Source organism: Apteryx rowi, unplaced genomic scaffold, assembly GCF_003343035.1.
Source record: "Apteryx rowi isolate R43461 unplaced genomic scaffold, aptRow1 scaffold_722, whole genome shotgun sequence".
In the NCBI taxonomy this organism is placed as follows: Eukaryota; Metazoa; Chordata; class Aves; order Apterygiformes; family Apterygidae; genus Apteryx; species Apteryx rowi.
In genome coordinates this window covers 302,481-314,988 of record NW_020451008.1, presented here as the reverse complement: position 1 = coordinate 314,988, position 12,508 = coordinate 302,481, and the positions used below count along the sequence as shown (strand labels likewise).

Below are 12,508 nucleotides of genomic sequence, written 5' to 3'. Positions count from 1 at the left end.
TCAGTCAGGGAGATTTCGATGGTGTTTCTTATCCTGGGAGATGGGAGGGTAGGATTGTGKTTTTTTAATATATTGTGTGCTTTAAAATGTTTTTCCTCAAAAAATATTTTTCAAATGTATCTTTTAATAAATGTCAATGTTTACATTCCTGGCACACAATATGTTAAAAAAGGGGGACTTACCTGAACCCCTATGGTCTGGTTCCATGCTCCAGTACAGTATCCAGAGTAGCTGTGAGGTAACAACAGCGTGCATATTGGGGCTTTATATCACTGTGGAAGCTGGCTGGCTGCAGCAGAGATCAGTGCCATAGGACCTGAAAGAAGAAAAACAAAGCATGCTTTTAGGCGATAATATGCTGAATGCCCTCCTCTTAAAGCAGGAAATAGGGGCTTCCAGAAAATAAAAGATAAAGCAACACCTATGCAGATCCTCTGTAAGGCACTTAAATCTCACACAAGCAAGAGAAATAAATGGTTAAGAAATGACAGGGAAGGTGGAGGCAGAGAATCTAAAGGGCACTACAAATATAACTCCCACACAGTGTTTTGAAAACATCTCTCTTCTTTTGCCCTATTTTCACAGAACAGCTGGAAGCACATTCTAATACCACCCCATATTTCGAAGGCACTCACAGTATTAGCAAAGCACCTCTCCACTGCAATGCCTCAGGATTCTGCAGTGTCACTCCTCTTCTGCCTGGTTCTCTGCAAAGTGAAGTCATAGGAATGGCTCAGCCAACCTGACTTCTCACTACCCTGCCCAGAATCCTTTGTGAACTGAAATGAGTCATCGCTCTGAGAAAATCTACAGTGCAACGTTCCAGGTTTCTCTGTACGTCTGCGCTGGCTTCTTTGTCTTTGAAACGGAGTGCCTCTGCTACTGGAACAGTGCCCAGCTGCATTGTACCGGATAACAAGCCAGTCTCCTCATTAAGTGGACAAGAAAGCTATTTACATGCATTAGCAAAGATAAGTTAAAGCTTCAACCTCTAGTCAAGAGAAAAAATGTACCCCTAACCTGTCTTCTTGATTTAATACACCACCCCCCCATACACACAAAAGCAAATGCACACATGTGTGCGCGCGCACACACACACACACAAACACACTGTCACAAAGCAACAATTTCTTAAATTATTCACTATTTAGCGCAACACTTACCAGTTTTTACTCTATTGATAAAGAAAAAAAGATTTACTCTCCTTTGTCAATCCCAAAGAATGCTGCAGACCTGCACATAACAGACAGCTCCACTGTACGCTGGATCAAAGATGTGCTGCTGCAAACTGTTTATCAAAAAATTAAAAGCAGTGGACAAGTTCTTGCAAGCTCATTTTTCATCATCTCATTCTCTATTTGGGCCCACAACAAAGTGAGCCCTGAAACCATGCCAGGCAGAAAATGTCAAACTGTTCCAAGTGCTGAGAGCCAGAGGAGCTGCTTCAGCTTCTGCTGCTGCTGACAAGGAAGGTAATGTTCAGAATGAGGTCACTGTGTCAAGATCTCACTCTCAATGCTAGATTTTTGTTTGCTTGGGGAGTATATGGTAAGTTAAAGCATCAGAAAAACACAGAATAAAAGATAGGGATAGTGTGTGACAAGAGACATAAGGAGAAGGCTGTGTTTTGGAGACACATTTTTAGTTGTTTGGTAATTTTAAGAGAAAGAAACATTTAGAATTGCATTTACTGCAAAAAATTTATTTCTAGTCATGATCTGTCAAAAAGAGAAGACTGATAGTCAGAAAGGGAGGGATAAACAAAAAAGTGCTGATGCAGAGTTTTACTTAATGGCTATTCTAAGCACTCTGAAATATTTTGAAGTATACTAGGCATACAGATCCATAAAATCCTGTAACATCATATATCAGGATTCATCTACGCTGTAGAATACACATTTATCTTAGGTTCTTACCTAAGTGAACACACCAGATGTTTAGGACTTTTAACACTGGGTTGAATAGAAGGTAGTCATCGCACTATGCTTTCAGATTTGGCCTTACAACTACCGCAGCACTGAAAGAGTCAAACCGAGCCAACCACAGGTCTACGCAAGTGCTTCAAGAGGACAAATACCTGGATTACACAACTAACAGAACACTTTTGTTTCCTGGTCTATGCCAACACAGCAAAGCCATGCTGTAACCAGGTTAATTTACAATTGTAAGGTAAACTGAGTGCTTCGCTACACCTGTAGTCATACAGCAGCCAAGACCTTAGCATTAAAGTTGGGGTTTTGCTCTATGCACAGAGTCATCAACCTCTGCATTCCCCAAAAGGCCTCATTCCAGGAAAACTTCCTTCAACTTCAGCAGAGTTTTGCCTACCCAAGGGCTGTAGGATCAGCTGCAAAGCTTCTAATGAATCCAGCTTGGCATTTGAAATGTTTAGGGCCCCCAGGATCCTCCTGCGGAAACTATGATTGTTTGTCTGCTAAACCCACACCTACTTTAGAGCAATGGAACTGATTCCAAGAAGAAAAACTTCTGCRGGCTTAAAAGAGAAGTACAGCAGGCACCTGCTGCAACAAAAAACCAACAAGCACTCCAATCTGCCTTCTCTTTGCACCAGACAACATTCATGCGAAGCCAAATAGCTGGGCTCGTGCATGCTGTAATGTTTTCACACACATGCACAAATTCTCACAACAGTATGCCATTTTAACCAAAGTTAAAATACAGACAGAAGAAAGAAAAAGCTAAAACCAGGACCCGAATGCCCTTCTCTAACAAATTTCTGTAGCATTTGAATCTGGATTATTTATTTGGGACCAGCTTGCTTACTCTAAACAGACAAACACAACTCCAAGCTCTCTGAATCAGAAAATTCCTCTTGTAGGCATGAAGCCTTAAATATACCTAGAATGTACTGAGTGTGCACGTGTTGTAGCATGCATTTATTCAAATTCATCATTTCAGAGCAGAACTATTACACAGCCCTTTAATCAGTACTAACAAAAGAAAGAAGTGCCAGATACTGCAAGCACGAGGGAAAATAGAAGGGCAAAGAAAGAACAGGATCAGAAACTCTAAATGAGAAAGTTTAGAAGCAATGAAGTTGATGGATAAACCAGCCCTGCCATCAACAAGGATGTTAGTGCAGTGTGCCTGGAGAGAAGGAAGGCCTAGCCAAAATATTGCCTGCACCTCCAAATCAAAGCAGCTGCTCAGCTCCTCCAACCTTCATCTCCCCTTCCCCTCCCAGAAGACAGAAGTTAATACTGAAGCAAGAGCTGCCTTACTGACAGTACATGGCGTGAACATGCCATGTGTTTCTCTCTGCGTAACTCGGTGTGTGTCCGTGTACCTGAATACAGTCATAGGCAATACAGTGCAGCCTGACACCAATCTCTGTTGTAGGCTGAAGAAGTGGACAAGGTAGCGAGCCCCTGCTCTGGCTCCCCCCGACGTGGTGCTGGAGTCTAACAAAGTCTTCTCTGCTGAACTCTGCAGTCGCCTGCCTACGCCCCAGAGTCCTCCCGGGCCATGGCCCTGGGATTCCCCGTCCTTCGCCACGGCCCCGCCACCATCACCAGAAGGAAACACAGAGGAAAAAAGGAACATGCTAGAATGGGTGCAGAGAAGAGGAAAAAAAAGGTTAAAAATGACCGCCAAAGGATGCCAAGAAGGAATGAGATAATTCAGTCTAGTCTGCATCAGTTTCAGCGGATCCTAAATTTTGGAGGCTAAAATCAGCCATCAGCACTCAGCATGTGGAGTCTGTAGCTGAAAAGACTATGGCTTTTCCTCACAAGTCATCTACCACTATGTTTACTTCTACAGGAACCAACCCAGTAAAGAAGGAAGCACCCGAACACTAACCTGGGAACACAACCCATGAGCACTGTGGCCCAGAAGAAACCAGAATAACAAACATCAGAAAGACACAAACTCATGCTCATAGTTCTTTAGGAACTCTCTTCATACTAAAAATTTTGAAATATTAGTGCTCCACTAATGACAACTTACTGGCAGTAGGCTAATAAACTCCGCTCGGCTTACCTAAACAAATCTCTTTGTTGCTTAAGAACTCACTTAAGAAAACACGAGAGAGAACTTGATCAAAGTATTAAATGCAGCAATATCCCCAAAAGTAATGCCCACCTGTTTTTGCGCTAATGTTGTCCAGGAGTTTAAATACTCCTTTTTCCCTCCTGCTGCTTACACCCTGATGTATTTGCAGAGAACGTACCTCCTTCAGATCTCATTTTGCCAGCTTGAAAGCAGCACATTCTTTTAGTGTTCCAAGTTTCTCTCTCCTGTTCCATTCACCTTTCTAGAGGACTTTTCTACATTTATGCTAACTTATGATTTTTTTCTTAAAAAAGGATCAACTAGAATTTTGCTCCACATTCTAGTGCTCTAGGTAATGTCTCACCTGTGACAGGTACAAGGAAATTTAAATTTCTATACTTTTATTGGAAATACCTTGTCTTATATATAATAAGAATGAAAATTGCCTTTTTCACAGTTGTGCTACATTGGTAACTCACAGTCATCCTACAATTGAATAATACATTTCCAATATCTTTTACCTGTTGTTTGCAACTGATGAATTTGAATAAAAAAGACCTGGGTTTGACTCCCAAGAACACAACCTTGCCCATTATAATTTAACAGTTTACTTTGTGAATATGATTCTGCATCTTTGACCATCCGACTCTTCTAATTTGATATCTGTTTTTTAAGCATCTCCAATTTACCACACACTGAAAAGAGTCACAGAAACTAAAATGAAAAACAAGCAATATTTTAAATCTTACCTAACACAGGACAAAAAGAAAACCCAGTGCCACACTTGGTAACACAACAGCTCAGAAAATAGCATTTGATTGAACCCACTAGTCTTAACAGCAAAAATAAAACAACCCACAAAATACCCAAACAAAAAAACCCCCAGCAGCTGAAACAATTATCTTTTCAGATAGGATAACACAGGCTTCTTTAAACTGTAGCTCACTGGAAAGCATGAGATATTTTAAATCACATAGAAGAATTCTCTAACAGATTCTGTAGCCACAACTGGGGAGTGAGGGGAGATTTTTGCATAGAAACCTGTTACTGTTAAGTTAATTAAACTAATGTTGAAACAACAGTGTCACTAACCTCAAAAAGAAAAAAAAAAGGAAAGATGGAAGCATTAAAAAAATCAGACACTAGAGAAGATTAGGCAAGAGACACAGTGAGCACATGAGAAACAAAAGAAAAAAGCAATGACATATCTGAACGTTTTCTTTTGGGGTGGAAATTTTATAAAAGACCTTCGCAAACACTCTTGAAAGCATGAAACATGGCTGTTGAAACATAAACAGCCTATCTTAGCCATGTGCTCTTCACTATCCAAGCTATTTCCTCTGCAGTTTAGCCAGAGCACATTTTCAGCATGGCTGGGGATATTGCAGCAAACGTACAAGCAAGACAGTCAGCAGCTAAAATTCCTGAAAGGTGAAAAGTGACCTGGAGTGATCAGCGACATGACCCAGTGACACAGTGTGCCCGCTCTCARTTATACTGATTGCTGTAACCATGGAAGAACTTTCATCTCAAAGACGATATTGCAGTGGTTACAGCTTTTCAAACAAGCAGTGATGACTGGTGGATAACTTCAGTTTAAAATAAGAATCTGCAAAACTGAGCGCAAGTCCCAAGGTACTGCGGCAGCCTTTAACAGCCCAGTTTTTCCTGGCTAGGAGAGAACTGATGAAAAGGCCAGGCATGGAGTCAATTAAAATAGTGCCAAAGTGGTTTTAAAAAGAAAAGGTTAGACACTCCAAAGACTTAGCAGTTGAGAGTTTATTGGGTCATTCTTTTTCCCTGTGGTGGAAAGCACAGTTTTCATTATGGCTGAAATAGATTCAAGAAGAAAACGCAAGAGATACTTTAAGGCTTAGGAAATCAACATACCTGGCACCCTAACACACAAAGCAGCTATGCCAGGATATTCTGCCCCTATGTACTACCTAAGGGACGCAGTGGCCTCTGCTTCCCAGAGTGTCTCACAACACATTCAAATTCCTTCCTTGGATTTCCCCCACGTGGGGGATCAGCAGCGAGGGTGGGAACACAGCCAATGCCACAGCAGGACAGCTCAACAGCTCACCTCATCTTCTGGCTCSCTGATGCCGGTCAAGCATCTTAGAGGAAGAACTAGAAAACAGCACACAGGGCCAGTGGTGAATACTGCTTCTTAAAAGGAAATGTCCTTGTTCTAAACAGAGAACAGTTCCTTTTTTGAGATCCTCAAGGACTGGCACACTTTTGTGTTTCATCCAAGTAGCAGAACTATAAGCAAATGTAGCAGTCAAAAACTGCTCCCCAGAGTAACTGACAGCACCTGGAACCAGGAGTTTCCACAGTTTAACTGCTGTCTAGATTAAAGGCATTTCTTCTTGCCCATTTCATATGTTTTTTACTTCTTAATTTTACTGGGCATTCATTTTATTATGGGAAACAGTAAACCAAAACCTTCAACTGGCATTTTATTATTACTGTAACAGTAACACATCCTTTTCTCCTGCTCTTCTCTTTTTAAAACTAAATTTCAAGAATTTGAAAATCTCCCTGTACATGAGCTATAAAACTGGACATGGTATTCAAAACAATAATGAAATTATCAATTTCGTAGACATACATGACTTCTTACATATCTCCTAATTTACACAGTAATATGTTTACAGTTTTGATTACCACCACACACTCATTGTAACATGCTCACCATTCCAACCCCAGTGATGTGCAGATCATAGTCCTAAAAAAACATTGAACCTAATATATTTGAGGATGATTTTTTCCATGTTCATTGCATTGACTTACACTATGTTTCTGACATCACTATTTTGCAAAATTACTCAGCTGTTTTCCTCAGCTGTTGCTAGGGCTTTCTGAAGTCCTTCTTGGCAGTCTTAATGAACCTAAACAACTGTGACCTGACGGATAGGGTTACCACTTCATAATCCATTCCATCTTCTAATGTAACTATTAAAAATCAAATGATTGGTATTGACCCTTGCTGCACAGACTACAGTTAACCCTTTCCAGTGACAAGAACTGGCCTTTCTTCCTTTTTCTTTTCTACATTCTAAACTGGGCTTGACAAGACCTTTCCCTTGGATTTTCATCGAGCAATATTGCATTTATAAAGCACTAGCTTGGAAGAGTCCTTGTGCTCCCCTAATGTTGCTATGACCCAGTTCTCTGAAAGATGAGAGTGCATAAAAATAGTTGTGTCTTTGCCCTCTTGTTCAGTTTGGAAAGACCTAACTTAGGACAGGGAGTAGATTCCTGAGATACTGACAATGATATCAACTTATGCTGAACTAAATGAAACAACTAGGAAAAGGAGAGATTTGGGGTGATTTCTTAAACCATAAGTTTGGCAAATACCAACTGAGTATTGGGAGAAAAATCACACATAACAAGATTTTGAGATCAAAGCATAAGAGATGTATAAATCCAAGCTCTGAGTAAGTACATTTTATGCCACAGCATTTTCTTAACATACATTAAACCAACAAAAAAAGTATTCCTGTCATTCCTTATTCTGGACCATAAGAAAAAAGGGCTTACAGTTACTGCCATATTATTTCAATGAGCTATACCCACAGGCAATATTTTAACTCACCCAGGCCTTATGTGCCCAAGGGCATGTGACTCCTATTTAGAAGGGTAAAAAGTGTCTGTGTCACAGCCAAGCTTGACAAGGCTCTGTGCTTCAAAAGCATTTCTGAACATCAGTAAACACTGCATCACACATGGCCCAGGGGATGGTGCATGCCCCTCTCCTCACCTGGCCACCCCCTCTGGCAGGCTGGAACTGCCACCCAGATCAGCCTTTGGAAACTCCTACTTGGGATGAAAATAGCCTTAAGGGCATTTTTAAAACCTCTGCTGTTTTTTCTGCCTGTTTGGTAGCTAAAAAGTTTAGTCTTAAGAACCCAGTCTGTAAGGGTTAAAATACAAGCAGCAGCAGATTAGAGAGAAAAAATCAACATAACAGAGGAAAAAATGTAGGAAAGGTTAACTAGGCCAAAACTGCTAGGAAAGAGATGATTTTTGTTTCTTTTCTAAAGCAGGCAATCCAGCATATGTGATGTTAATGATGAAAGAAGGCTTGTTAAAATAATCCAAATGTTTAGCAGGGCAAAAAGGAAGCAGGAATAATAACCAAATAATAAGAAATAAATTTAGTACCTCCAGCTGTAAGAAGGCTGGGAAAATCCAAGGATCTACAGGCTTGCTGGAGTAAGCAAAGTTGGAAGGGCTGAGTGTGAGAGCGAAGTAAGGAGTGAACAAAAGGACAGTTGTTTTCTGAAGGCCAATCCACATGCGCTCTGCAGCTACAGGGTGCTTGCCTCTGTTTTGTTTCCTAGGCCGACCTTCAGCCCATGCCACATAAAAGATTCAATGAAAGCCGCAGTTCAAAGTCTCAAATAAAAGCCTGAGAGAACAAATGCATCTTGCACTGCAGCCCAAAGCCTAAGCCGGAGTGCCAGTGACACACAGGAGGGAGCATCCCCTGCAGCCCAGGCGCTAGCTAGAGTGCCTGGCCCTGGCCGAGGGAACCCACATCCTTCAGTGACTTTGAATGAGCTCTCCCAGTGTTTGGGACAGGCAAGATATCTAAAAAGAAACATTTAGCGTGTTCTGCAATGGGTTGCTTCTAAGCTTTTGTAATACAGGATCAAAGCTAGTGGAAGGATGGGAGTTCAAGGACAAAAGAAAGTAGAGAATTAATTAGTAGTGTGCATGCTAATAAGCATGCAGTATCCACTGAGAGAGCAAGCAAATGGTTTGGACAGTTTGAACTGAAACATGTGAAAGCAGTTAAATATGTCATCAACAATGTTGTCTTTAGAAACGTACTGCTGCTTTAGCAGAAGCTCTTCAAAACAGGTATGCACATGTAGTTTCATAGAAAGAAGGTATAATTCAAAAGAACCTGAAAAGGCATGGCTTCCCAAAGTGCATCCCATGGGCCATGCGTGGTGGTCTTCAAAGCCTCTGCATTAGGACTGTATTTTTTTTCTTTAAATTGTGGTAATTTATTTTAATTGCGGTGCTACATTTAACGCAGGTATTGCACTGCAGATCCATTTTGTTATGCAGCATGTAGTTTGGTATCCTCTCTGAACACAGTTTGGGGAACCTCTATAACTACAGGGATATGACAGAAACTCACTTCAAGGCTTTGGTCTACACAGAAAAATTTACTGCCAGAATTATCATTGTGAAACTATACCTATGTAAAACCACCTTTATTCTCAAATAAGAGCGTTTTTTCCTGATTTAGCTTATACAACTTGCAAAAGCTATACCTGGGGTTGTTGTACAGGTATAATCCTGATAGATTTCTTTGTGTGAACAAGCTTTCATATCACACACAAAAAAGAGTAAAAATTAAAAAAAAGAATAATGAATAGTAGTGCTCAAAATGGCAATGTTAAAACAAAGGAATTACTGTTTTCATTTACCAATATTTTGTCTTGGGTTCTGACAACTTAATCTTTTAAGAATACGCAACCATTGACATTTAAAGTTACAAGAAAATTCTGTTTCTCTAAAAACTTCCTGTTAAGATCAAAGGCAGAAATATTAAAAGAGCCAAGTTTAGTTCCTATTGCCATATGTCGCTTCTAATAGTCACAGCTTGATTTTCAAAACTGATGTACATTTGCACTACCCTTTATCTCCATTGAGTGCTGCTGTATTCTTAGTACTTCTGCAAATCAGTTACTTAGGAGCCTGATTTTAGGCACTAATTTCTGGAATCTTGCATAAAAGTTCAGACTTGAATGTCAATAGAATCCATGTACTTAAGTTACTTGGGAATACTGGAAGGCCTTAAACACAATGCCTAAATTTATGCATCTCCCTTCCTACTTGAATTTATAAACAATAACCCAGGAGTGTACCTTGTAAGATAAAACTTTGAACATGTGATTTATGTTCCTGTGCCTGTGTCTTAGAGAAACTTCTTCCAGTGGAAGTTTGGGTGTGATTACTGTTTCCAAGAAAAGCTTTTGTTTTGACAAAATGTTATTCTGAAGATGATCAAAAAAGAGAAGGGGAATAGAGAGTAAGAAATTCCTGGACTTAAATAAAATGATTCTGCTATTCAGTGTGTTCTCCTCATCAAACCTTTGGGGAKTGAGGATGAGAAAGCCTTGCATAATTTCCCAGTGACATTTTCTTCCTGATAACATAACTTCTTTCAAGGCCAGGAGCAGCCTTAAACGTAATCATCACAAACTTTCCCCTCACACACGCTCTGATTATATCAGTCATCACCTACACAGCTATTATGCAAGCCTGTTTACCAGATACTGCATCTTAGAAAGTGCTTGCAGAATACCAGACATGGAAAACCAAAAGGACATAAATTCTCCTCCCGGCAGAAAGTGGACTATCTCCTTCAACTATTGTTTCCACAGACAGTGAAGTCACGGTACTGGCTTTGTGATATCACAACTTTTTCCATAGCAACAGACTGTGAGGTCACAAATAAAGGATTATCACTTTACCGCAGGATTAGGGAAAATAAGAAGCTGGTCTGTCAGGAAGATGGGTTTTATTTCAAGTAACAGGAATTAGGAAACCATGGAAAATAAATGGGTTGGTAAATTGTCTTTGTCTGAAACATTCCCCTTTTTCAATACTGTAAAAATAAGATATTGCTTTCTCTGACAGCTCTCTATTAACTCAGTGACCTGGTGGCTGTCTCTTGAACTGTTACAAAGGATATCAATCCTGAAACTACTTTCATACTTTTTGACTCCTCAGTCTTTTGATTTTGCAAGTGCTGACAGCAGTCAGACCACTTTCCTCAAACTGTCTCCTGGCTAGTTTAGTCACAGGCATTCAGACCTGACAATAAGTACCAGAAGGTGACCAAAAAAATAAAAAAAGGAACAGGAAGTCTGAAAACATCTTGCCCTTACACCTTGTATTGTTAGAGCAAGAATTTGTGAAGATGATTCTAAATCAGGAGTCTGTGTTCCTAAGAAAGACTGAAAAGGCATTATAAGTTACAGTGCTTTAAATACTTGTTTAAAGCACAAGAAACACTGATTACTTAAAAGATCCTCCCTGGAGAAGGTACTTGCAGTCACAGGAATCTTTATTACTGTTAGGAGAAAAAAATACTTGTAGGAGTAATTTCATTACACGTCTAGTAGTTTATTTTTTCAACAATAACTGGTTTACTCCCCAGTAAATACCCTATTTAAAAGTTTTGTAAAATACATTAATTCAAAACTTGTTTGAAACTATTCCAAAAACCTGTGTCTCCCCACTTCTCAGCCCTGGAGCAAATCAAGAAGAGCATAAATATAACAGCTTGGTGAACACTTACTGGCCCCCTCACGGAGCCATTGAGGTTTCCGTGGAATTATCTAGAGGCACAAATGAGAAGTGAATTTGATTTCAGCTTTTAAAGGGGGCTATATTTCAGTGGGAGAGTGGGGTTAGGTGGGAATGAAAAGGATGATGATACCAGGTAAGAAAACGTTTATGCTATTCATAGAAGTCCTATGTCCCGTGCATGCTTGTACATAAAAACACTTTTCCCATATTTTTGTAGTCACTACCCACTTTTCCAGGTGCCTGGCAACTCAAGCTGCCTAATGTCTAGAAAGCAGGTCTTGCATGCATACAGACAATTCTCACATATGCAGCAAGTGCAACACATCAGAGGTGCTATTCATACATAATTCATCTGTCTGGGACTGTTCCAGATCTTAAGATTACAATCTAGCAATCTTAAAACAGCCTGGTTTTTAACTTGCAACCTGAGTGATGCAAGCATAAGGTAGTTTTATGGTATGAGAACACCTTACAATTTCAGGAGAATTTTGAGTAAGGCCCTACTTTCATCTTGCTCTAGCTTGAAGAGACTTTCAGCATTTAAGTATAGGCACTAATGCCAATTTCCATTCTAAGACTGGGAGAAAATGCTGGACAACTTTGCAGTAGCTGATCACCTCACCAGAAGTCTCATCCACCAGTCTGGAAAACTCAGATCTCTATTTTGTAATTAGATGATTGTTAAAGATTGTAAGAGGAAACAACATAGATGGATGATATGCTTCACAGTGTTCTAAACATTTAAAATTTCTGTGATTCTGTAATGTGTCTAAAAACGTGTTTTTTCTTTGACCTCTGGTGGAGCAATAAAGAAACCCAAAGGCAGTATTTAGATACACCAGGTTTACTTGCTTCGCCACTAAATCCACAACTTTACAGGATGGTAAACAAATGGCCAAATTCAGCCCTGCTGTAAAGACACTGTTGCCTTCAGCTGAACCATAACGCTTATGCGGGAGCTGAATTTGATCCAGGTTGTCTCTTTAAACCTACGGCAGAAGGAAAGGCACTGCGTTTGCCGGAACGTAGTTTTCCAGCAGCCTGCTGCAACACGGCTCGTGCTCAGGCACCAGCCCGCTCGCGGAGGACGCACGAGCACGGCCGCACAGGGCCGGCCGCGCTCCCCCAGCCTCCCCACCGCCGCACG

The 12,508-nt window shown here is 40.4% G+C and overlaps 1 protein-coding gene across 2 annotated transcripts in view; it reads right to left on the bottom strand.

Annotated features, from left to right (window-relative positions):
• The window catches only part of STOX2 (storkhead box 2), a 74,545-nt gene that overhangs the window by 25,032 nt on the left and 37,005 nt on the right, over nt 1-12,508 (bottom strand). Inside the window, exon 2 of one of the 2 annotated variants that reach the window (XM_026087603.1) lies at nt 183-316. The exons of the other annotated variant lie outside the window; for it this stretch is intronic. Coding sequence (XP_025943388.1) covers nt 183-255 — 73 coding nt within the window. The 5' untranslated portion in view covers nt 256-316. The remainder of the gene's footprint in view (nt 1-182; nt 317-12,508) is intronic. 2 annotated transcript variants of the gene reach the window in all.